The sequence below is a fragment of the Lygodium microphyllum genome, chromosome 24 (genome assembly GCF_053477565.2).
Source record: "Lygodium microphyllum isolate KBCC chromosome 24, Lygodium_microphyllum_v1.1.10, whole genome shotgun sequence".
NCBI lineage: Eukaryota > Viridiplantae > Streptophyta > Polypodiopsida > Schizaeales > Lygodiaceae > Lygodium > Lygodium microphyllum.
In genome coordinates, this window is record NC_141158.1 from 96,280,335 (window position 1) to 96,306,425 (window position 26,091).

At 40.5% G+C, this 26,091-nt stretch overlaps 1 protein-coding gene across 2 annotated transcripts in view; it reads right to left on the reverse strand.

Annotated features, from left to right (window-relative positions):
* The window catches only part of LOC148015393 (cyclin-dependent kinase D-2-like), a 52,486-nt gene that overhangs the window by 18,640 nt on the left and 7,755 nt on the right, over nt 1–26,091 (reverse strand). Inside the window, exons 2-4 of one of the 2 annotated variants that reach the window (XM_087665303.1) lie at nt 25,083–25,381; nt 24,829–24,982; nt 23,672–23,797 (exon numbers count right to left, since the gene is read on the reverse strand). In XM_087665303.1, coding sequence (XP_087521429.1) covers nt 23,672–23,797; nt 24,829–24,982; nt 25,083–25,381 — 579 coding nt within the window. The remainder of the gene's footprint in view (nt 1–23,671; nt 23,798–24,828; nt 24,983–25,082; nt 25,382–26,091) is intronic. The other variant, XM_087665304.1, reaches the window with a different exon arrangement.

Consider the following 26,091-nt stretch of genomic DNA (forward strand, 5'->3'; position numbering starts at 1 on the left):
AATTCCTTGCAACTGCCAGTCCTTCCCTCCCGCAAGGGAACTCCCTTCGCAAACGAATTGCGTCCCTTACACGATTCCACGGGTGAAGCACCCTTAAGAAGGCTCTTTATGGGAGCTTCTAGAAGCTTCTTAGAAGCTTTTTTTTTTCTTTTTGGTTTCTGACAAGGGGGACCCTGACGGCGTCGAAGATGATGATGATGATGGGGGGTGGGGGGGAAGGGGGGTTGTGACATTAATGTGACATTAAAAGTGATATTTAATGTCACATTAAGGTCATAAATATGGAATGTGACATTAAAAGTGACATTTAATGTCACATTAAGGTAAATCTAGGGGAACATGCACGAGAATGACCGTCCAGGCTCTTGGGCGCCCGAACGGGGTTAAGGGGAGCCTAGAGAGTAAGAGAGTCCAGGAATAGTAGAACTCCAAGAAGTTGACGGCTGGCAAAGGAATCCGTGTAGAGGGCCAGCACTTATCTAGGCGTGGTTGGGAGGAGAAGGGGTACTCATGCTTTTTCATCGTTTTTTCTCTGATCTGACTCTCCGTCATCCATCATTGGTATCAGAGCCTATGGTTCAACGTCTCAGATCGTTAATCATTCGTCTATTATCAGAAATCCGTCAGGTTGTCAGTCGCCAATCAGGCCGTCAGTCTTTTGTAAAGTCGCGTGAGTACCAAGCGACGCGCCGTGAAGAAAAACGAAAGGGAGAAGCGCCACGTCACATCGCGTGAGTACCAAGCGCCGTGAAAACGCGACGGGCCGTGAAGGAAAACAAAAGGGAGAAGCGCCACGTCACATTAATGTGACACCCTACGTTACAGGCAGAGAAAAGATAAAACGTGGGATCGCGTGGAACCAGACCAGACGTGGAGTCATGAGAAAACGTGACTCTGTCACGATTGCTGTTAACGGGTAACTGCGACTGCTCCTGAGACGGATATGACTGCGACTGTTGTGAGAGGGACAGAAGAATGTCATATACGACTGAAGTCAGGAAATTGAATTTCCAGCATGATTACTTCACTGTTCTAATCTGGGAAGATACAATCTGTTTCTTACTCTTCGAGTTTCTTTCCAAATTAACAACCACTGCCTGCCATTAAAAATCAGGGAAGTATTTTACTTGTATGCAAATTTCTTATTTTTGCTTTCCAATTCCAGTGTATTAATGGCAGAAAAAGGGAAAGAAAGGGTAATGGAAAGTTCTAGTTCCAAGGATCAACCTATGGTAGATCCCCATGAACCCGACATACAAGAAGAACAATGGGAAGAATTTTTTGCTACGCGAGAGCAATTTAATGATCTTACTGCTCGTGTGCAAACTCAGGGGGTTCAAATGGAATTTTTAACCCAAACACTTACTGAAATAAAATCTCAATTAACTTTATTATTGGAAAGAGATAAAAATACGATAGAAACCTCGGATGTCCCATCTTCATCGAAAGATTTAGATGTGACTATGCGAGATCCTAAGGAACCCCAAACTTACCATAAATTGAGGGATAATCCAGTTCTAAAGGATATGAAACCACCTCAATTTTACGGGGAGAAAAAAGATAGGAATAAAGACACAATCTTTAATTTCCTCCAAAAATGGGAAGATTTACATAAATTAAAAAATACCCCACCGGTAGTTAACTTTGGGGCCCAAAGCATATAAGTGGTGGCGAACTTTAAAGGAGGCGAATAAAATACCTGAAACTTGGGCTCAATTTGAATCCGTCTTTTTGAAAGAATTTCTTCCTGAAAATGAAATGGAAAGAAATTGGGAAGATTGGGATTATGTCAGACAAAAGGGAAGACCCCTGCTGACATATCTGGAGGAATATCGTGAGATAATCCTCAAACTGGAAGGAATAGATGAATTCCAAAAAACAAGAGGATTCATTAGGGGACTGGATAAAGCCTGTAAAAAGGAAGTAAAACGGAGTTAACCCAAGACGCTGGAAGAGGCAATTAAATTTGCATTAATTTATGAAGATAGTATGCGTCCAGGTACACTCACTAGTCTCACTGATACGGAGTCCAAGTCTAAGGAATTGGAAACCTCAAAATTTGTGGGCAAATTTAAAAGGAAAATGTCATTTTTAAAGAGTAAAAAACAACCTTTTGAAAAGAAACCATATATGAGGCCAAAGTTAAGTCCTGATGACTTTGATAAGGCCAAGAAAGAAAAGTTGTGTTTTAATTGCCTATCCCCTAACCATGCTGCTTGGAATTGCCCTCAAAAGAAAAAGGGGGAAGACAAAGGAAAGGATAAGGACAAGGGCAAGGGAAAAGAAAAACAAATCCATGTAGTGCAGACCTTAGAATTAAAGGGCCATGAAAAGTATAAATCTTTAGAGGTCTTGCACATGGATGTACAACATAAGTGTTGTATGTCAACTTCTATGTGGCAGCCTACTTTTGGGCCACATGATTTACTTAGAGTACATGGATTGATAGCTGGAAAAAGGGTTAGAGTCATGATTGATGACTCTACCACACATAATTTTATAAATTATGCACTTATCAAAAAATTGAAACTTCCCCAACAAAACAGTGAGCATCAATATGTTGTTCGTATGATGCAAGGCCAAGACAATAAAATATGGGATACAATGGTATCCAATTTGGAAATTGAGATTCAAGGATATAAAGATAAGCTTAATTTCCAAATAATGAACACGGAAAGAGCTAATATTGCTCTAGGGAGGGAGTGGCTAAGGGGATTGGAACCATCCTTAAAATGTAGCTATCACCATAATACACTGGAATTTGAAAGGGATGGTAAGACTTTTGTCATTCAAGGTGAACATGAAGTATCTGATAATCCTTTGCTGTGTTCTACTGAAGTTCAGAAGCTGATAAAGAAGGAAGTTTGTGAGGTATATATGCTATGGTCTCTTCCTGTACAGAATACTTTTACTTTCTGTAATATAAAGCAACAATTTTCTTATGTTTGTGAGTTGAATGTTAATAATGAATTAACTAGTTTGTTAGATGATTTTAAAGATGTATTTCCTTCTGATTTACCAAGTGGCCTTCCACCAGATAGGGGTGATATAAATCACCCAATTGATATAAATAAGGATACACACCCAATTTCAAAACCACTGTATAGGTTAAGTGAAACACAGCATCAAGAAGTTGAAAGACAAATTAAGGATTACATGGATAAAGGGTTTATTCAACCTAGTAATTCACCTTGGGCTTCACCAATTTTATTGGTAAAGAAAAAAGATGGTTCTATGCGACTTTGTGTTGACTATAGAGCACTTACGGTGAAGAATAAATTTCCTATGCCCAGAATGGAAGATCTTTTTGATCAATTACAAGGGGCAAAATTCTTCATAAAGATAGACTTAAGATCAGGCTATCACCAAATAAGAATTAAGGCACAAGATGTTTCCAAGACGGCATTTCGTACTAGATACGGGCATTATGATTTTTTGGTGATGCCTTTTGGCCTCACTAATGCACCAGCTACCTTTATGAAGCTGATGAATAGTGTTTTACGGCCCTATCTAGGACATTTTGTAGTAGTCTTTTTGGATGATATCTTGATCTTTAGTAAATCAAGAGAAGAACATTTGGAACACTTACAATTAATATTCCAACTGTTAAGAACACATTCCCTTTATGCGAAGAAAACTAAATGTGAATTCTTTGCACAAGAGGTCAAATATCTAGGGCATATTATCTCGAAAGAGGGAATCAACATGGATCCAGAAAAAGTAAGGGCAATTATTGAATGGCCACCTCCAAGCAACCTGGAAGAGCTGCAGATCTTCCTAGGTTTATCTGGATTTTATCGTAGATTCATTCGAGATTATGCCAAAATAGTTGTTCCAATGACAGACAACTTAAAGGGAAAGGGAAAAGTTTTAATTAGGGAACAGACCAAAATGAAAGTTTTCAAAAACTTAAGGTAGCTATTGCTACAGCTCCAGTATTATTAATAGTGGATCCCAATAAACCATTTGTGGTTGAAACTGATGCCAGTGATAAGGCAATAGGCACGGTCTTATTACAAGAAGGTCGACCAGTTGCTTTTGAAAGCAAGAAATTAGATCGTGCAAAACAGAATTATTCTGTTTATGAGAGGGAGCTGTATGCAATAGTACATGCAATGAAGAAATGGAGACACTATTTGTATGGTGCCAAACTTTTGATTTTATCGGATCATGAAAGCATTAAGTGGCTTAATGATCAATCAAATTTACACGAGTGTAAAGCCAGATGGGCCGAACTCCTCCAAGAGTTCGACTATGAGATTAGATATAGAAAAGGAAAGTATAATATAGTAGCTGATGCACTCAGCAGAATGCCCATCATTAATGAATTGAGTTTTACTCAGTTCACTTCCAACTTGCTTGAATCTTTAAAAGGGAAATGCCAGGTTGATCCGGCATATTCCAACATATAGGAAGCAATAAAAAATGGGGATCCAACTGAAAGTGCTTCTACTGAGGAAGGAATATCTGAGGATGTTCAACAAGGAAATGGAGCATCAGGGGTTGCTCAAACTGGATTCAAGTGGAAGAATTTTACCATTGATAATGGTTATTTACTCTACAAGGGTAGGGTATGTGTCCCGAAAGATATAGAAATAAGGCGCCAGATACTCTTTGAGTGTCATGATACCCCTAGTGCGGGACATCCAAGAGTTAATAAGACTTATAGTCTTATTAAAAAGCAGTTCTATTGGCCTGGAATGAATAAGGACGTCCTTGACTATGTGGTCAAATGTAATAAATGCCAGGTTAATAAAGCTGAAAATTTAAAAATGGGAGGACTTCTCCATCCATTAGAAATTCCTTCGGGAAAATGGGAGAGTATCTCCATGGACTTTATTGTTGCTCTACCTAGAACACAGAGGGGGCACGACTCTGTGTGGCTGATTGTGGATAGGTTAACCAAAATGGCTAGGTTTATTCCAACTTCAACTGATGTTAAAACACCAGAATTGGCTAGATTGTTCGTAGAGAACATATACCGATTGTATGGCCTTCCGGCAAATATAGTTTCTGATCAGGATAGAAAATTTGATAGCCATTTTTGGCGTGCGGTATTTAGGAAATTGGATACTAAACTTAGCATGAGTACGGCGGATCACCCGCAAACAGATGGGCAAACTGAAAGGGTTAACCAAATTCTTGAAGATATGCTTAGGGCATATGTAAGTAAAAGGCAAACTAATTGGGAAGAGTATTTGCCGATAGCAGAGTTTGCATATAACAATGCCAAGCACTCTTCCACTGGATATAGTCCATTTATGTTAATGTATGGGTTTCAGCCCAGAGCTCCTTTTGCAGTAGGACTGCATAAGGAAAAGGTTCAAGCAGCTAAAGATTTTTTGGAGGATATGAATAGTATGTTAAAATTTGCTCAAGAAAATATTAAAAAAGCTCAAAATCGAGCTAGAGCATATGCAGATCCTCACCGAAGAGACATCTCCTTTGAAGAAGGAGAATTGGTCTATCTTAAGGTGCCTGAACAAACTAAAACTATGAAAAAGAGACACTGTCCAAAGCTTTCACCAAGGTATTGTGGTCCTTTCATAATACTTAAAAGGGTGGGAGGATTGGCTTACAAGCTCCAACTACCTGCTGGTAGTAAAATACATCCAGTTTTTCATGTAAGTAAATTAAGAAAGAAGCTGGGTGATTTGGATAATCTAATCTTAAATGATGATATTGAGGAGTTATTCTATGACCAATCTAATCCACATGAACCAGAAAAAATATTAAATGTTCGTAATAGACGAACAAGGAATACTATTTATCAAGAATGTTTGGTTAAGTGGAAAGATTGTTTAGAAGAAAGCTCAACATGGGAGCGAGTAAGTACTTTAAAGAAAAGGTTTCCCAATTTACAGTTAGACCTTCCAAGTATCGTTTTCGAGGACGAAACCGATTCTTAAGGGGAAGAAAATGTGACATTAATGTGACATTAAAAGTGATATTTAATGTCACATTAAGGTCATAAATATGGAATGTGACATTAAAAGTGACATTTAATGTCACATTAAGGTAAATCTAGGGGAACATGCACGAGAATGACCGTCCGGGCTCTTGGGCGCCCGAACAGGGTTAAGGGGAGCCTAGAGAGTAAGAGAGTCCAGGAATAGTAGGACTCCAGGAAGTTGACAGCTGGCAAAGGAATCCATGTAGAGGGCCAGCACTTATCTAGGCATGGTTGGGAGGAGAAGGGGTACTCGTGCTTTTTCATCATTTTTTCTCTGATCTGACTCTCCGTCATCCATCAGGGGTTTTGCTGTCAAGCGGAGCGGGGGGAGGGGTGTGTCGAGCCACGAGGGAGGGGGGATCCTCTTTTAAGGGAGGGGGGGGGAGGGTTTCTCATGGGGGAGGCACGAATACCTATCAATGGGTGTGGTACTTAGTACCTTAGGGATAATACTTTCATTCCATTCTCACATACTAGATGTGACCTTCCAGCACTCTCCTCTCTTGTTGTTCACTTGTTCACTATGAGTGTATGTGAGTGTGTGCATATTGCTGAATCCTAATCTAAGACTAATCATATTCAAATATTTGTTTTGTTTCCTCAACTTCTAGGGGATCTTTAATAATGGATCCCCTATGGTTTTGATCCCATTCAAAAAAGTATTATATGTATTCCAATGAGCAAGAAGTTGAAGACTATACAAAACATCATTTATTTTGTCAATTACTTTGAAAGATCCAAAGTATCTACTAGAGAACTTTAGAAAATGTAAAGTTTAACCAAAACCTGTTAGCAGTCCAAATAGCTCATGTGTGAGTCTAACCGATGTCGAGCATGGCTAGGTTATTTAGCCATTTTATTTTGGTTATTATGATGCTTATTTGGGGCATTTTATGCTAGCTAACCTGCCCCTATTTTGGCATTATTTTCTTCTTTATATAACCGGCTCCCTTCTCATTTAGTCACATCATCACGTACAGGTTCTATGGAAGAGGGAGTTGGCGCCATTGCCTTGGAGCTAGAGACTCACTGTTGTATGCATCATTCTCATGTTTGGTATATGGATTCCATTTCCTGAGCACATCTATGAGTTCTCTTCTTTTGCAATGTTCTTTTGTTTTCTTTCTCTTCTGCTTTGTGTTTAGCAATTTATTTCGGCACTTGTCTATGCTTCCATTGCTGCACTACTTCTTACGTGGTATTAAATTGCAGGATCTGGGTTCATGCTGCAATTTTTCTCCTGTTTACAAGTCTTTCTTCCCCCTACTAATCAGGCCTACGTTTTTTAGACAAACAACCTGCATTTTGAGCCTATGTGCCTGGATTCCAGCCTGCATCATCAGTTTGCTGCATTAAAAGCTCAACCAATCTATGTTTTTCAATTTCTACCCCTAACTATGGCTAGGCGACTTTATGCTGTTTCTAGCAGTTTTTTATTGGTTTTTCTTCATTTTGCAACCATTGCTCTTCATTTTTTATCAGATTTTTTATTCCATTGCATGTGAACTCTTATTTGTAAAATCTTTAATGTTGGTTTGAATGTATTCTCTCTTCGTATACCCTCTATCCTCTATCTTCTCCTCTCCCAACAGCTCCTCCATGCACTTCTACAAATGATAATTTACATGGATCTATCCATCTTACATGGAGTGCTATGTTGAAAGCCTGGTTTGTGCAGAAGCAGATTTGGTACATTGTATATGGAGCTATTCCATGGCCTCAAAGTCCTTTTCCTCTTTCCGAAGATTTTGATGAGGACAACCATGAGGAACGTGTGTTTACATGGGATTCGAACAATGCACGTGCATATTCTACACTACTTCAGTGTATTTCTAAAATTCTACTGGTAGTTACCTCCTACACAACATCCCCGGAAATATGGTCAAAGCTTCAAATGTTGTATGAGACACTTTTCCCCATGTGTCTAGTCACCCTTTACGGACAGCTTCAGCAAATGAAGTTTGAGTGAAATAACACAATTCCATCATTTTTGCTCCGTGTTACACAGGTACATGACCAACTTCGACACATGACATCTGGCCTTCCAGAGGCACATCTAGTGAGAACGATACTCCATCAAGCTCCCTCAGGAGTTTGATGGAGTGGCCAATGCTTTGCGGGTACAAACATCTTCTACACCTATGAGCTTTACATATATGTCCTCGATAGTGCTTGAAAATGAGGCATCTTTGTGTTTATAGGGGAGGCTTCTGTCTCGTTGTGGAGGTTCCAATGAGGCCTTTACAACTTCAAAGAGGAGTGATAGGAAGAAAAAGCCGAAGGTCCAACGTTATCATTGTAGTAAGAAGAGGCACTTGTGGAAGGACTGCAAGGAGTTGGCAACCTCACAGAATAAGGAGCGAAAGAAGCAGGATGCAAACTCCTCCAATGAGTCATTCTCTTCCTTGGACTCCTACTCCAATCCTCCGACCAAGGTAAAGTCCAAGGCGTAAAAGGGATCCACTTCTTCAGACCAAGGACAAGGCTTGATTGCCCCTTTCTCTATTGCGTTCTAGTCCAAGTGATGAAGTCATGCCTCACGAGGGAGTGTGAGAGAAAGTGTGAGAGGGTGGTGAGATGGGGTAGCCGAGCCTCATTTATACGCGTATGAAAGTATACAAGCCTGAGAGGGATGTCCCTCACGCATCAATCAAAGTCTGGCAGGTTCAAATCCTCACACCGGGATTGACATCCAGGTTCATGATGGGCTATTGTTTGACAGCGACTTTGGCGGTCTTGGCCAAAGATGGAGAATCCATGGTCATGTATATCCAGAGGTATTTTTAACAAGATAGTCTTGTATGCTAATACGAGACATTGTTGATGGATATAGAGATATGTTATGACTCTTCTCTATTTTCAGGACCTCGTATAATCGACATCAACATCAAGTTCTCTCCAAGGCACCTTGGTGGTGGCTTGATCATCCACTCCTTGGGTATCCATGGTTCTTCTCTGGTGTTTCTTTATTGTATAGACTATAATTAGCCTTTATCACTATATTATTGTATTGTATCACATCACCCATGATTTGAGAGAGGATATTAGCAATCCAAACAACTCATGTGTGAGTCTAACCTATGCCGGCATGGCTAGGTTATTCAGGCATTTTATGTTGGTCATTATGATGCTTATTTGTGGCATTTTATGCTGGCCGACCTGCCCCTATTTTAGCATTATTTTCTTCTTTATCACCTACAGGTTCTATGAAGAGAAAAAGCTGGTGCCAGTGCCTTGGAGTCAGTGACTCACTGTTGTACACATCATTCTCGTGTTTGATATATGGATTCCATTTCTCGAGCACATCTCTAAGTTCTCTTCTTTTGCAGTATTTTTCTATTTTCTTTCTCTTCTATCGTGTGTTAAGCTATTTATTTTAACACTTGTCTATGCTTCCATTGTTGCACCACTTCAAACAAAACCTTGCTTTAATCTACTTTTATCAAATTTTATCACAAATGTCAGAACACATTGATCATTTTTTAAAAGCCAAATGTCTTATTCATTTTTTGGCTTACTTCTTTTGTTGCTCTTAAGAAAGGCTCAAACTTGATCCACTAATGTTTTTAAATATGACGCAAACTCATCAGCAACAACAAACTCATCTATAGTGTGAATGCTTGAAGAAGAAATCACTTTAAACTATATTATCTCATTTGAAGCTTTTCCTGAGGTAACTACACTATGTTGTAAGCAAACTCCAGCAATGGAATGTAGTTTTCCCATTGTGACTTACATTGAACAACTTAAGTTTGCAACATATCTAAAAAAGTGAGATTCATCGCTTTTATTTGGTTGTCGATTTAAGGATGAAAAGATGAAGAGAAATTTAAAGCGGTTCAAGCACATCAAATGTTGCTCATGTATTTGGAATCTCTATCTAAGATGATTCGAAAAGGCATACCATGTAACCTAAAGATATGCTTACGAAAAGTCTTGCAACTTGTGAGGATTTCAATGTTTTGTGACCAAGGAATAATACGTGATTGCTTGCTAAATCCACCAATTGACCCAAATCATATCATGACCTTCGGATATTCTTAGAATACCTAAGATTAAATCCATTGTAATAAATTCCCAAGGAGCATTAGGTACTATAAGAAATTGCAGCAATCTTATAGTGTTTCACCTTGCTATACTTGGATTTTTAACTCACTAGGTCAACATAATGAAGTTATGTGTATCTTTCTACTATTAGCCAAGAAAAGAAGCACCTAGTTACACTGAAGTGGCTGCCCTCCCTCTATACCCCACATAAGTATGTTCATGACTTCCTTCAAGTACTTGTATCAAATAAGAAGAGTAATACGAAGAGGACTATTTATGAAAAGATTATCATCTTTGATGGTATAATCTGAAGAAAAATCTACTTGCTCAAGATTGGTCCAAATGGCTATAAAATCAAAATCTTTATCATAAGTATTTCTCATCATTTGGAAATATTTATGATACACCATTGCAATAGTTGCAACTCAAGTCGCTCTAGAAAATGCATCAACAACTAAAAGGTAAGAAGGATCGAAGCTTGCTTGCAACTGAGCTATGGCGAAGAGCAAGAGCAAGAAGAGAGAGAGACACAAATGGGAACTCTAACAGTCACAATGTGTGACCGGGCCTTCCTTTATTCAAACTATCACTAAAAGAATAAAGAATAAAGTGACGGTGGCGGGTACCCGCCACCTGCAATGTGCAGTGGTGGATACTCTCAGTGTAATAATACACGGGCCGCTAGACAGAGGCGCCTTTACCCCCAACAACCTCCCACTTAAAGGCGAATCTGCCCCAGTGAGGAGGAAAAAGAAAAAAGAAAAGACAGTACAATGTACACATGTACAACAGGATGAGAAAAAACGTCATCTCATCCAACACCCATCAATCTCCTGAGAAAGGCAAAGCACTCAGCAGTGAGGCTTTTCGTGAGCAGATCTGCAGGATTTTCGTCAACGGAGATCTTGACAAGGTCAACAGACTTGTCCTCCACGGCCTCACCTATAAAGTGATATCTCACCTCAATGTGTTTCGTCTTCGCATGGAAGATCGGATTCTTGGCTAGCTGAATAGCACTCATAGAATCCAAATGCAGCATAGATATAGTATCAATCCCAAAGTCATGAACCAAACGGCCCAATCATATGGCCTCCTTGCAAGCATCAATGGCCGCAACATACTTGGCCTCAATGGTAGAGAGAGCCATACACTTCTGAACCCTGGACATCCAAGAAACAGCACCTCCAGCATAGGTAAAGACATAGCCGGAAGTGGACTTCCTACTATCTGCATGTCCTACATAATCGGAGTCTGTGTAGCCTACAACTCCTGTATCCTAGCTGCCATAGCAAATACACATATCTGCTATGCCCTTCAAGTATCTCATGATACCCTTTACGGCATCCCAATGCTTTTTGCCAGGTGTAGCCATATAGCGTGCCACAACACCAACTACAAAGGCAATATCTGGACGAGTAGCTATCATGGCATACATCAAACTGCCCACAGTTGATGCATAAGGGATCTTGACCATCTCGGTTCTCTGCTCATCCGTTTGAGGACAATCGGCCTGTGAAACCTTCACATAAGAAAATAATGAACAGCCAATAGGCTTTACGTCCTACATGCGGAAACGCTCAAGGACTTTATGAATGTACTCTCTCTATGAGAGGTAGAGTAGTCATTGATACTTGTCACGCTTAATACGCATACCAAGAATGTGAGGGGCCTGTCCCAAATCCTTCATCTCAAAGCTCTTCTTCAACTGAGATTTAAGAGCATCTAGCTCATCATGGGCTTTCCCTTCTATCAACATATCATCCACATAAAGTACCAAAATAAACAATGAGCCATCACGGGCTTTCTTCGTGTAAAGACATGGATCCATAGCACTTCTGCTATAGCCCTGTGACTGCATAAAGGCATCAAACTTATAATACCACTCCCTAAGTGCTTGCTTCAAGCCATAAAGACTTTTCTTCAACTTGCACACTAGGTGCTCCCTGCCAGGTTCTGCAAAGCTCTTATTAGGTTGCTCCATGTATATCTCATCATGCAAATCCCCGTACAAGAATGCAGTCTTGACATCTATCTGGTACAAGTCCAAGTCAAGCTGCACAACTAAGGCCAAAACCAAGCATAGAGTGGTCATCTTAACCACAGGAGAAAAGACTTCATCAAAGTCAACTCCATGCTCCTGTTTAAAATCCTTAGCAATAAGTCTTGCCTTATAAGCCGGCTTGGGGTTTCCAGGGATACTTTTCAGCTTGTACACCCATTTACATGGCAAAGCCTTTTTTCCTTGAGGCAGTGCAACCAAATCCCAAGTCATATTCTTGTGCAGGGAGTCTATCTCAAACTGCATAGCCCTCTCCCAAGAGTGACTGTCACCCCTACGCATAGCCTTATCATAGGTGAAAGGCTCTCCTGTATCTGTAACCAAGACATAATGCATCGAGGGCTCAAATCTATCAGGTGGACATCTATCTCTAGTAGACCGTCTCACGGCAAGCTCTGCGGCCGGTCCAACACCCTGGCCATGTGTACCAACTACTGCTGCAAGCTATCCAACTGGTTGTACGGGAGCACATGGCTCCTCCTGGAATATAACCATGTGTATCTCTACCACCTTCTCAGGCTGTCTATGCCATCTTGTTTTCATGGAAGACTGTATACATCATGGCTGCGGATGACTTTTCGTGCTTGCGAATCCCAAAGGCGGTTACCCATCTCACCTGCATCCCCATAGCCAAGAAAAATGCATTTGACACTCTTAGGATCCAACTCAGTATACTTGCCTTTGGACACATGGCAGAATGCCTCACATCCAAAGACATGTAGATGCGCATAAGATGGAGGTTTCCCAGTCCATACCTCCTCTGCAACCTAGAAATCCAAACCACTAGAAGGTGATCTATTTATGACATGCACAGCTGTATTGACTGTCTCAGCCCAAAAGCTCTGTGGTAAGCCTGTATGGCTAAGCATGCTGCGGACACGCTCCTAGATGGTTCTATTTATCCACTCAGCCAAATCATTCTAGGGTGGGGTATAGGGAGCGGTCAATTGACGCTTAATACCCCTCTCGTCACATAGTTGCTCAAAAGCATGTGACACATATTCTCTCCCATTGTCATAGGGGCGGTCAATTAACGCTTAATACCCCTCTCGTCACATAGTTGCTCAAAAGTACATGACACATATTCTCCCCCACGTTTCCTATCACTATGATGTCAACAAAGAGCATTATGCATAAGACATCCCTAATAAAACTTTGCTGCCCAAACAATGTATAGTAGTAAATCCCTCCATAAATCGAGCTACGGAAGCTCAAACTAAGTCCCAAAGCATCTCAAAACATTGGGCAAACATCCTCAAAGAACACAGCAGGGAACGCGTTCCCTGTCTGAAACGGGATAGAAAACGTTCCACCAATTCAGAATGCGTCCCACAACGGCTTCATGCCGGGGACGGCGATTCCACATGCCAAGGGGCCGTTCCCGCCGTTTCCTATCACTATGATATCAACAAAGAGCATTATGCATAAGACATCCCTAATAAAACTTTGCTGCCCAAACAATGTATAGTAGTAAATCCCTCCATAAATCGAGCTACGGAAGCTCAAACTAAGTCCCAAAGCATCTCAAAACATTGGGCAAACATCCCCAAAGTATCTGGGCATCAAATACCAAGCCTCGAGAACATCACATAAGCTAAGAGCATGACATTTTCTTGCTATAAATCAACTCAGATCTGTTGCAAAAAATGTTATGATCAAAATTTGGTAGATCTGACATTGTCATCACGTCTGAAGCGCGTCAAAACCCCCAAGTTAGACTCTTACCTTGCCTAAATCAGGTTCTGGATGCCCAAGATATGAGAAAAAATGGGATTTTTGAGCCAGATATTAAAACAGCCGCAAAAAAAACGTGAGCTGACTGTGGGGCCTACTGGTTATGCTAAGAATAAGGGGGAAAATGGGGACATACAAGGTGCCCAATGAAGCCAAGAAACACCTGCAAAGAGCCTATGAGGGCCGGGGAGAGGCGGGAGATGAAATCTTACCTCAAGGGGCTCCAAGCTCTAGGTCTTCAATCCGGATTGAAGTAATGCCGGGCCAAGCTCCATGATCAAGCTCTAATCCAAAGCTCTGATATCAGTTGAAAGGTGAGAAGGATCAAAGCTTGCTTGAAAGTGAGCTATGGCAGAGAGCAAGAGCAAGAAGAGAAAGAGACACAAATGGGAACTCCAACAGTCACAATGTGTGACCGGGCCTTCCTTTATTCAAACTGTCACTAAAAGAATAAAGAATAAAGTGACGGTGACGGGCGCCCGCTACCTGCAGTGTACAGTGGCGGGTACTGTCAGTGTAATAATACACGTGCGGCTAGGCAGAGGCGCCTTCTCACCAACAACAACTAGATTATGTTTCCCAAGAGTGTACATAGACAAGAAACTTTTTCATCTTGCATGTTTTTCCTATAAATGCTTTTAAATCTTAAAATATTTCAAGCTTTCATTATCAGTATTCATGAGGAATTCATTGCCTAAAAGATAGTGCTTCAATCTCTTCAAAGCATGAGCCACAACTAAGAGCTCATTTTCATAAATCTCATATATTTTCTCCACATCATTTGAGCTATGACTCTCAAAGGCTACAACATGGCCTTCATGATTGAGTATTGCACTCACCACAAGCATCTTCTTCCACCACAAATTATGGTAAACACAAAAATATCATCAAAGAAAGTATTGACATAACGCAAATGATCTCCAAAGATATGCTTCACCATTTGATTAAAGTTGATTGGAGCACTAGTTAATCCAAAAGGAATCGCTAGAAGTTCATAAACACCAAACGAAATATAGAAAGCTGTTTTTTGTGTATCTTGTAGTATTACCATGACCTACTGATAATCACTCTTTTAAATCAATGTAGCTTAAAAACTTTGAGCCTTCTCTAGACAATCCAAAATGTCGGCATTTTAGGAATAGAAAACCAATTCTTAATATTGATTTTGTTGAGGGCTCGATAATCAATGCACATCTTATCCCTTCTTCTAGACAAGAAAAAACAGTGAACAAAATGATAAGCTACTTAGTCTAATAAAAGAGACCTACGAAGAATAAACATCCTAAATGGGTATCCCCTCTAAAGATAAAAAACATGTATAAGATAAGTATTCCAAATAGTCATTAAAAAGTAGTAAATAGGGATCTACTCACTAATAGAATAAACATCACAAAGAATGTCCTTAAAGCAAATGAATCACGAATGAAGAAATTGGAGAAGGAGAATGTTCAATGAGGGGTAGAAAAAGGATAGCAACGATCCAGCCAACCAGAATCAAACATGAAACGGCTTCAACCAAGGAGAAAATGGCTTGCCAAATATGAGGTTTTTTTTGCGGCGCGGGGGGGGGGGGGGGGGGAGGAGAGAGAGAGAGAGAGAGAGAGAGAGAACAACCTGTAGTAGTGACTTGCCTTGGGGGCAGCCACCAGCAGACTTGTCGGGCATCGACCAGAGAGAGAGAGAGAGAGAGAGAGAGAGAGAGAGAGAGACCTGTCCTGGAGGCAGTGACAATACTGCACATCCGCACCTTAGTATTGAAGGGCAGGCAGGCATGACAAGTGGGTCCAGCAGTGAGAGGGTGACTGCGTGGCAAAACCTGCAGGCAGGACCTGCAGAACAAATGTGCAGACTTTCTCAGGGCAGCAGCACCATAGGGAGGCACAGTTGCAGAACATGCATGATTGCAGACACAACTTGACAGCAGGTCTGGAGCAGGCAGCAGGCATCACAGGCCTGGGCAAGCAGCAGCAGCAAATTCAGAGGCAGCAGACATCACAGGCCTGGGAAACTACACAGAACTGCATACCCATAGCACAGCAGCTGCAGCGCACTTATTTATTGAAGTGCTTGACAAATATTTATTATTTTGTATGCGCATGGATGCACGAATTGATTCAGATCATTGTGATTTGTCTTTGTCATGTTTACCACTTGTGTATTCTCTTTCTTCTCTTCCATCTCCTATCTCTACTTCCTTCTACCTTTGATCCCTGGTGGATTTAACCTTTCGACAAAAACCCCTCCGATAGCTGTTGGGTGGCCCAAAAATTGGGTTGTGCCCAAATACAATGTCCAATAATAGCTCCAAGAGATCTAATGCTTGGAGATTGCTTCTGAGTAGTGCAAGGATTCCAGGTTCTTTCAATACATTGACCAAGCAGTGGAGACCTTGGGTCGGGACTTGGAAGAGGAGGAGATGGTTCCAAATTCTGATTCTGAACATGCTGAGCCACTCATAAAACATTCCAGGTATGTCATGGATGCTCTTGTGCAGGGGGCAACTACATCATTTATGGAAAAGCCTCAATCATTGTCTTATGCCCAAGTGATCAGCCATTCAAATGATTTTAAAGAATTTGATTGGAAGCTTGATTGGAAGCATTTGTTGGATTTTGCAAATACCTTGCTTGGGAAATATGTGGAGCACAGTGCATAATAAGATGGGGAAAAATCCTGATGATGTTTCGAAAGGTGGATCCTTGATTGAAGCGCAGAATGCTTTGTGTACTTACATACACCACAAGAATAAAGTTCCTACTAGATCTTTAATGATAGAGCACCGTCCAATTCTAAGTCAGCTTATGAGTTGAGATCTTCAGGGGGAGTCATCCTAGAATCCTCCTAAACGACTTGCCTTTAATAAGCAAGGCAAAGTCATTATAATCCCTTTTGGATGAGATTACTTGGGATGGCGAGGTACTATGGCTGGTTGGTGTATATGCCCCGAATGATGTTTTCCACCGTCATGAATTATGGCAACAGTTGCATTCATACCTTTCCCTTGGAAAACCGGGATTTATAATGGGAGATTTTCATGTGTATGTACCTTTGGACATGGGTTGATGGATGCACCTGAATGTGAAGATTGAAATGCTTTTGCATCAATCGTATTGAAACAAGATCTATCATTTGGTAGTCTCCATTTGACAATGGTTACACTTTTCATTCAGCATAGCATTTGGAAACCTAGAGCCATTCCGGATCGCATGTACGTCATGCATGATGATTTTGTAAAGTTATGTGCTTTCTGATCATTTCCCTATAATGTATGAGATTCTTTAACACCCTATTCATGACAGTTGTTGCATCAATTCTCATTGGATCTTTCATCTAACAAGGTTGCCTCTTTTGACCTATTGCTTTCTAATGTGTAAATGGTTGCTCGGCAATATGGAATCTCTTATGGGAGCACTAGACTGTGCTCAAGAGACTAGACTAGATGCAAGATTTGTTACAAGAATTCTGATTACAAGATAATCCCACGTAGGGCACAAAATACAATGATAACTTAACAAGATACAGAAAATCCCACAACCTATCGTAGGTATGGATACAAGATATCAGAATTACTAGATCTCACTCGAGGGGGATGAATAAGATATAAGACAATACTAGACAAGATCTCGTACTACAAGATTACAAGGTGACAAGACAACAAGAGTATAATGGAAGAAAGACTAGACTAGATACCATGACTAGACAAAAACTAGAACCGGAACTTGAAGTTACTTACTTGGAGGTCTTGACTCCTTGAGCCCCCATGATGACATCATCGATGATGCAAGCAATGACATCTTCTAGAAGGTTCTATGATAACATGGCAAGGGTGGCTTCCCATGGTTGGCTGGAGGATGTCTTGTTAAGAATGTGTTTGCATAGGGTGTGGATTCATATAGCATGAGCAAGAATTAATATGTACACTTGATCACAGCATAACAACGAGTTCCACAAGGAGCGGCTTGGTGGTTTGGTCCAAGTTTCGTTGGATTTCTCTTGTAAAATTCTTTAACCTTGAGAGGTGCTCTTTGGAGATATTCTGCAAGTTTCCAAGTGCGATCATTGATGTCGTATCCTTTCCAGTGAACAAGGTATTCCAATCGACCTCAGGAGATCCTCGAGTCTAAGACATACTCAACCTCAAATTCTTCATGGTCTTCAATCTGGATAGGTGGTGGGGGATTAGATCTCTCTCCCCCCTCAATGGTGAGCTATGGTATGGCTTGAGCAAGAAAACATGGAAGACTGGGTGGATCTTCATGGTGCTAGGGAGTTGGAGTCGGTAAGCAACTGAGTTGATCTAGGCTATGATAGTAAAGAGCCCAAATCTCTGGTGGTCTAGCTTGGTGGAGGGCCTTGTTGTCTGGAGGTTATGCCTGAGTAAACATACTTTATCACCAACTTTATATGCTGGATGTTGGAGACGATGCTGGTCTGCATAGTACTTGTACTGATTCTAAGCCTTTTGGATTTGTTGCTTGAGTTCTTGGTGTATATCTACTAGGTGTTGAGCTTTATCCAGGAAGGCAAGGTTATTTACTTGATTGGAGAGATGTATATCCATCCTTGGATACTGACCATAGTTTGCAAAGAGAGGAGTTTGCTTGGTAGATGCCTGGATACTAGTATTATAAGCAAACTCCGCAAACGACAAGAGCTCAAACCAATAATTCTGATGGTAGTTGATGATATTTGACCATCAATCTATGGATGATTGGCTATGGATAACTTAACTTGGACTCCAAGGAGGTTGCAAGGCTCTTTCAAAAACTAGATATGAATTGGGGACACTGATTGCTAATGATGTGATCTAGGAGTCCATGTAATCTAAAAATGTATCCGAGCAAGAGTCTAGCGATAGCTATGCCTTGTGATGGTCTTGGTAGTAGGGATGAAATGTGCCATTTTTGTGAACCTATCTACCACAACAAGAATAGAGTCGTATTTGTCTGATTTGGGAAGATCTATTATGAAATCCATGAACAAAGAAGACTAGGGTCGCACTCGAATGGGCAAGGGTTGTAAGAGGCCATGTGGCTTGTGACGAGGTACCTTGGCCCTGTTGCAGGTATCACATGATTTTAAATATTCCTTAACTTCTTTCCACATTTGAGGCCACCAAAAATCTCTTGAAATAAGCTCTAAGATCTTATTAACTCCAAAGTGTCCTACTGTTGGGGTGTCATGGCGTTGTTGGAGTACCTAGAGTCTCGGCTTTCTTGAAGGGATATAAAGTAGGTCCTTATAGTATAACAATTCATTAGTTTCTTGAAACTCACAAACTTCATTTCTTTTTCCCTCTTGATTTTTTCTCTTGACATTGTTGGCCAAATCATCATGCACTCTCTAGATGATGACGCCAAGTATTAAAGGCATCTACAATAGCAAGGAGTTTTCTGTCATGGATCTCATAGTTTATCTATGAAGGGGACAACTTCCTTCAATAGAATGCCACTGGATGCATATGACCACCATCATCTGCCGGGACAAGATGGCTCCTAAGGCATAGTCTGATGCATTGGTCTCCAAGAAAAATGGCTTGGTAGAATCTAGGTAGACTAGCATTGGGCAGTGGTAAAAGCGGTCTTCAAGGTCAGTGGTAAAAGGGGTCGTCAAGGACTAGGATTGGGCAATGGTAAAAGCAGTCTTCAAGGTCTGGGGCCTTCTCCGCTTCGGGAATCCATGAGAACTTTGAGTTTCCTGTGAGTCTAGTAAGTCGTGTGACTATCTTTAAGTAATCTTTGATAAATATCCTGTAGAAGTTGGCAAAGACAAGGAAACATTGGATATCACGGACGCATGCGAGTGTTTGTCGGTCAAGAATAGTCTCGATCTTCTTAGAGTCCATGAAGATTCCTCTCTGGGAGACATTATACCCCAAGAATTCCACTTCTGTCTTATGGAAAAAACACTCCTCAAGTTTTGCATACAAGTCTTTTTTCTCTGAGCTTCTCCAAAACTAATTTTACATAGTGCTCAAGCTCCTTTGGATCTTTTGAGAATATCAAGATATCATACAAGTATATGACTACAAAATCATCTAGATGCTCTCGAAAGATATCATTCATTATATGTTGAAACACTACAAGAGCATTGATGAGACCGAATGGCATAACAACATACTCGAAGTGACCATACCTTGTGTGGAAGGTTGTCTTCCATTCGTCTCCTTCTCTGATCCGTACAAGATTGTAAGCCCTTCGTAGATCAATCTTGGTGAAGATCTTGGCTTTTCCAAGGCGTGTCAAGAGCTCTGGTATCAACGGCAAAGGGTATGGATTCTTGATTGTTATTTTGTTGAGTCCCTAATAATTCACACACATTTGAAGTGACCCATCTTTCTTCTTCACAAACAGAATTGGGGCTCTGGCAGGAGACTTCGAGTACCTAATGAACCCCTTGGCTAAGTTATCATCAATGTTCTTGCATAGTTCAGCTAGTTCATCAAGGAATAGCCTATAGATGGGTCCAAAAGGTGATTGAACCCCCTTATGGAGATCGTTGAGTGCATAAAGGAATAGCCTGTAGATGGGTCCAAAAGGTGATTGAACCCCCTTATGGAGATCGTTGAGTGCATAAAGGCTTTGGCTCCTAGATATGCCGACTTTCCTTGAATTTTACCACATGTAATCTTTTGCTTAACCCAATCAATTTCTGGGTTGTGTTTCTTTAGCCAAGGCATCCCAAGGATGATTGGATTTGTGGGACTGGATATGATATTAAAGCATACACAAGATTTGCGATCGCCAAGAGTTACAATGTGTGGTCGGGTTTCCTTGGTAATATCTTCAGATGCTAGAGGTCTTCCATCAACAACCTCGTTGGTGCAAATTTGGTTTTTTGGAGTACTGGAATCTAGTATCTATTCACAAAGCCATCATCAATGAAACATGCAAAGGCCCTAGAGCCGACCAGGGCTTTGAGGAAAAGGATCTTTTTCAGCACGATCATATGGATTGTGACAAGTTTCCATGGATGTGGCTGGAATCAAGAGACCCTTTCTTATATCAAGGTTCGATTGTATGGTCTCATTTACAACCGGACATCCTCCTTATCCTGCTGGAGGGTGGTTGCGGCAACTCTTGGGGTTCTTGCCCTCTTATTTGGGCAATTTAGCGCGATGTGTCCAGGGTTTCCACAACACAGGCATAGATGATTCTCTCTTCGTCTTTGCTTTTCTCATGGGGTCAAGGGCTAGAATTTGGTATTATCTATTTGCATCAGTTTGAGCTTGGTTTCTTCTCTGATTAGGTCTCTAATTGGGGTTCGGTTCCATTGGCGATGCCTTAATTCTTCTCGCTTTTCTTGCTCTCTCTCGAACAATCTATTATTACATTGGATGGCTTACATGATATAATTGTTGAGTGTTTTTGCCTCACGCATGTGAGCATGATGTCTTTGATGTCATCTCAAAGATCCCATCTGAATTGGCTGCTAAAATACTCCTCATGTCAAGTGAGGTCACAGATTAATTGCCTAAATTCAGATGCATAGCAAAGGCAGGGTGATTACTTTGTTGTAGCTTCCAAAGTTTTGTTTCTACTACTCGACCAATATTTACATCTCCAAATGTGGAAGTGAGCTCGCAAAGAAATGTCTCATAATTATGAAGTGCTAGCATATTCTTTTCCAAGATTGGGCGAACCATGATAAAGCTTGACTGCAAAGCAAAGTTCCAATGAATTGAAACATCATCTAGATACCTATCCGGTTGCATGTGGATCTAGAGCTTTGCTTATTGCAAAAATCCCTTGAACGTTGAATAGTCACCATTGAACTTCTCTGGCATACTAATCTTGGCTTTTCTTGTTGGGGGTTAACAAACACACGGAATCATCCGATCACTTCCTCTGTTGTTCTACAAGTCTCGAATCTAATCTTCCATCTCTTGAAGTGCAAGGTCTAGATGCATAGGGTGTTCTATTTGAAGTTGCGCTTGTCGTTCATTCAAGTCTTGAATTTGTTGTTTGAGGTTATAAAGGGAGGCCACAATTATTTCAAGGGTCGCCTCCATGGTGCTCAGTAGGGCTAGAAAGTAGTCTTGCCAAACTATTATGGGAGCACTAGACTGTGCTCAAGAGACTAGACTAGATGCAAGATTTGTTACAAGAATTTTGATTACAAGATAATCCCACGTAGAGGCACAAGGTACAATGATAATTCAAGATACGGAAAATCCCACAACCTGGGACCATAGGTATAGACAACAAGATTTGATAGGATATTAAGGATCCTACAAGCCGAGACCATAGGTATGGATACAAGATATCAAAATTACTAGATCTCCCTCGCTGGGGATAAACAAGATACATAACAGTACTAAACAAGATCTCATACTACGAGATTACAAGGTGACAAGACAGCAGGAGTATAATGGAAGAAAGACAAGACTAGATACCATGATTAGACAAGAACTAGAACTCGAACTAGAAGTTACTTACTGGGAGGTCTTGACTCCTTAAGCTCCCAAGACTAGCATTGGTAAGACTAAGAAGCTCTATGGCAAGCCCCTCCTTTTGTAGGTGTTGGAGGGCGACTAAAGATCTTCTAGAATGCTCCATGATAACATCATTGATGATGCAAGCAATGATATGGCATATCTTCTAGAAGGTTCTATGATAACATGGCAAGAGTGGGTTCACATGGTTGGCTCAAGGATGTCCTGTTAAGGATGCGTTCGCATGGGATGTGGATTCATATGGCATGAGCAAGAAGTAATCTGTACACTTGATCATGGCATGTCCATGACAGAATCCATCATGCTACGCTCCATAGACAAATATTGCATTCTACGGAACAGCTCTTAGCTCTCATGCATTCTTTCTTAGTTGATTCGCCAAATGATCATCTCTTGTTGTCTGCCTCTAAGAGATTGTTAGAGCTCACTCACAATTTTCAAACGCAATCTTATCAAATAGCTAAGATTGTTGCTGCATTATTGGAGGGCTTAAAAGATAATGATTGTTAGTCCCGAGGCTATGTAACTCTAACAATGAAATAGTCATAGATCCCCGACCTGTTGTGCACACATGCAAGGATTATTTTATGGATTTTCTTGGGTCACAATCGCATATTTCAGATGGACTTCTGGCAGCCTGCTCTATGTTTTGTTCATTGGTTAAAGACGAAGTTTTGCCTGATGGACATATCAGAGGATGAGGTGACGGAAGTTTTGCTGCATGCACCCAAAGACAAGAGCCCTGTGTGGGATGGTCTAACCGATGATTTCTTTGAGATGTATGCAAGCCAACTACCTACGGCTTTGATGTTTTCCATCTTTAGACACTATGGCACAGTAAGCTCAGATTGTACAGAACAATCACTCTCTGTCACACTACAAACTATCTTTTGGCATATGTTCCCCCTTTACACAACATTTGCAATGTAGAGGTGGTTCCCCCGCTTTACAAAGTCCCTTATTCTGATTTTATTCGTTCCACCAGTCTACTCAAAATTCACATCTTTGACAGACCTTTAGTATAAATCCTTTAAACTTGAGAGGCAAACACCCTTCCACTTCTATGATTTGGCATAACACGTTGCTTTGCCTAGCAGTTCTAATGCGTTACACAGTATTGAATATGCTAAGACATTTTTAAATGTTACATCTAAACATTAACAGACATTTGCATCCACCTTTCCTTGGAATACATAAGAGAAATCATTCAACATTTTCAACCAGTTGCCAAAGCCAAACCCCCTTTAAAAAAAGAGAAACAGAGTTTCAGTTTGAAAATTAATGAAGAGGCTAAAACAAGTTTTATGACAACATCAAAGAATCAAGAGGTCTGAAATTTTAATTGACATTCAAGTTACCCCTTTTGAGGAGTACGTTTTTTCTTCAAAACACTAGACACATTGATTTCTTAAAGCCTGCTTACTTGAAGAAACGGCCGGCGAAGCATTAGTTCAGCGAAAATGCAAGCAGCAGCCCAAATGTCAACCCCTGTCCCATATTGTTTGCTCCCAAAAAGCAACTCTGGAGCTCTATACCAGCGCGCAAACACCTGCACCCGAACTTTTTCTTAAGAAGAATAAGGAGGTTTAACAGTATAACCTCAAAAGTAATAATGGTGGTTGTGCCATCAGAAAGATAATACAAATCTCCTTTCTGAGTAATATTTTGTTCGTAACTAGAGCCAGCACATAGATAAGCTATTCAATCAGTACAAGTACCTGTAACTTCTAGGATATGAAGCTTACACCTTTTAGTGATGACCAATCTTTTGAAAGTCGAAGGTTGGGGTATTAATATAGAACTAGTAGAGTGTACTAACGTTTATATATGCGCTGCATAAAAGCCTAGTACAAAGATGTAGAAACCAGTACAGTGCATGGCATGCAAATGGACGTTACCATTTCCAGATTCAGCTTAGAATCTGAATGTATCGAACCATTGACAACTACATAAAACCTGACTAGCATCTGGAAAGTTTAAAGTTATCTTATGACTTTATCGCGCCTGATTTTTTTGTTGTATGAGACCACCTGTTCCCTTAACTAAGACAGTGTGCAACACAAATCAGCAATGGACTTATCAAATGCAGGTGTCAAGTCAAGATGGATAAGCTACCATATGCTTTTTCCCTAATTAGTGGCCCTTTGTTAAACACTAAACAGTCCCTCATCTCTAAGTAGGCTAACACTGAGCAAGGAAAAGTTGACCCATGCAAACAAATCCTCTGTAGTCCAGATGAGCACAATGTTATGGGATTTAATTTTGTGCAGCAGTGTAAGAGATGTCCACCTATAGATGCTATGGAGGAGAAGCCTATAGTTCTTAGGAAAAGCAATGCAAATAAATCTGTAGCAAATAAACAGTACACTATTTACAGTGAGGATTTTTTATTTTACGAGAAGCATAAGCCACTGTAATCTCCATGCAATTTATACAAGAGCTGAGAAAGAAATTATTTTCTTTACAATACAATTCCCAAAAGAAAAAAAAGTAATAACTGACCATACCTCCTCTAAGTAAAAGAACTCTCATTATAGCATGCATAACCTAGAAACTGCTTATAATCAAAGAGTGGCATACTTGATGGGTGAACTGACGGTCAGGACTACCAAAAATGCGTGCAAGGCCAAAGTCTCCAAGCTTTAATTGTCCATTAGAAGCAATAAGCAGGTTGTTGGGCTTCAAATCTCTGTACAGGTGAAAATTTAAACTTCTAAGTTTACCTTCCAATGTCCTGTGTATAGAAACTTCAAACTTGTGATCAGCAAACCATTATCAGTAATCCAGGATAACAAAGATTCTCTTGCTAGAAAGACAGCATATTACTTTCTCACCTATGCAAAACCCATTTTTTATGGCACTGAGCAAGCCCCTTTAATGTCATTTGCATGTAGGACTTGATATCAGCAGCAGATAAAACAATGTTGCGGTCACGTATAACTGCTTCCAGATCGCTCTCCATAAACTCAAATACCAGATGCAGGTTGCGCTTGTGAGGATAAACATCTATCATCTCGATTATATTGGGATCCTTCAGCTCCCTAAGAAGCTTTATCTCCCTTAAGGCTGTAACGTTCACACCTTCTTTATACCTTCCAAGGCGAATCTTCTTCACAGCTACTGTACGATTCGTCTAGAATAATAACAACATATTCATGAAAACCAATCTTCCTCCCTCTCTCCCTTGCTCTCTCTGTCCCTCCCTCGTGCACTCAAACAGGGCACACGAGAAAACACGAACTTCTTTTGTATGGGAAGTGGCAAAATGTCAAAAATGAGCACAGATACCAAACAGCTAATTAAGATCATTCAACTTACAATTGGGAAAAGAGTTCCAAATTTTAATCGAATTGGTGAGTTTGGAGACTTCAAATCGATTCACACAGAAAAGACCCTCTCAAATCTCTTGAACATTTGGTAAACTGAATACTTGGAAAAGGAAAAGGCCAAACCCGGAATCATAGAACAGGAACATACCAAACACCCATAATTAGCTTTATTTTGTTTTTAAAAATAGCCAAGCCTTTTACGAAAGTGCCCATTTACTCACAATGCCAGGGATGTAACCCAAGAAAACCTCCTGAGATGCCTTTTTTATTTCCTTTGAATATGCTAAACTGCCATCCTCCCTCCTTGCTCTCATCATGCCCCCAACCCCACCAAAAGAAGCAATAATTATAATATTGGTTTGACTGTGCATGCAATCATATATTCACAAGTCGCAGAAAATTGTAAACATCTAATCCCATTCTCTCTTTATTAACAAGCTGGGGTAACCTTCACTGAAATTTGGAAAAAAGAATAGGCCTGAAATGGAACCATAAAATGCAGAAATATTGAACC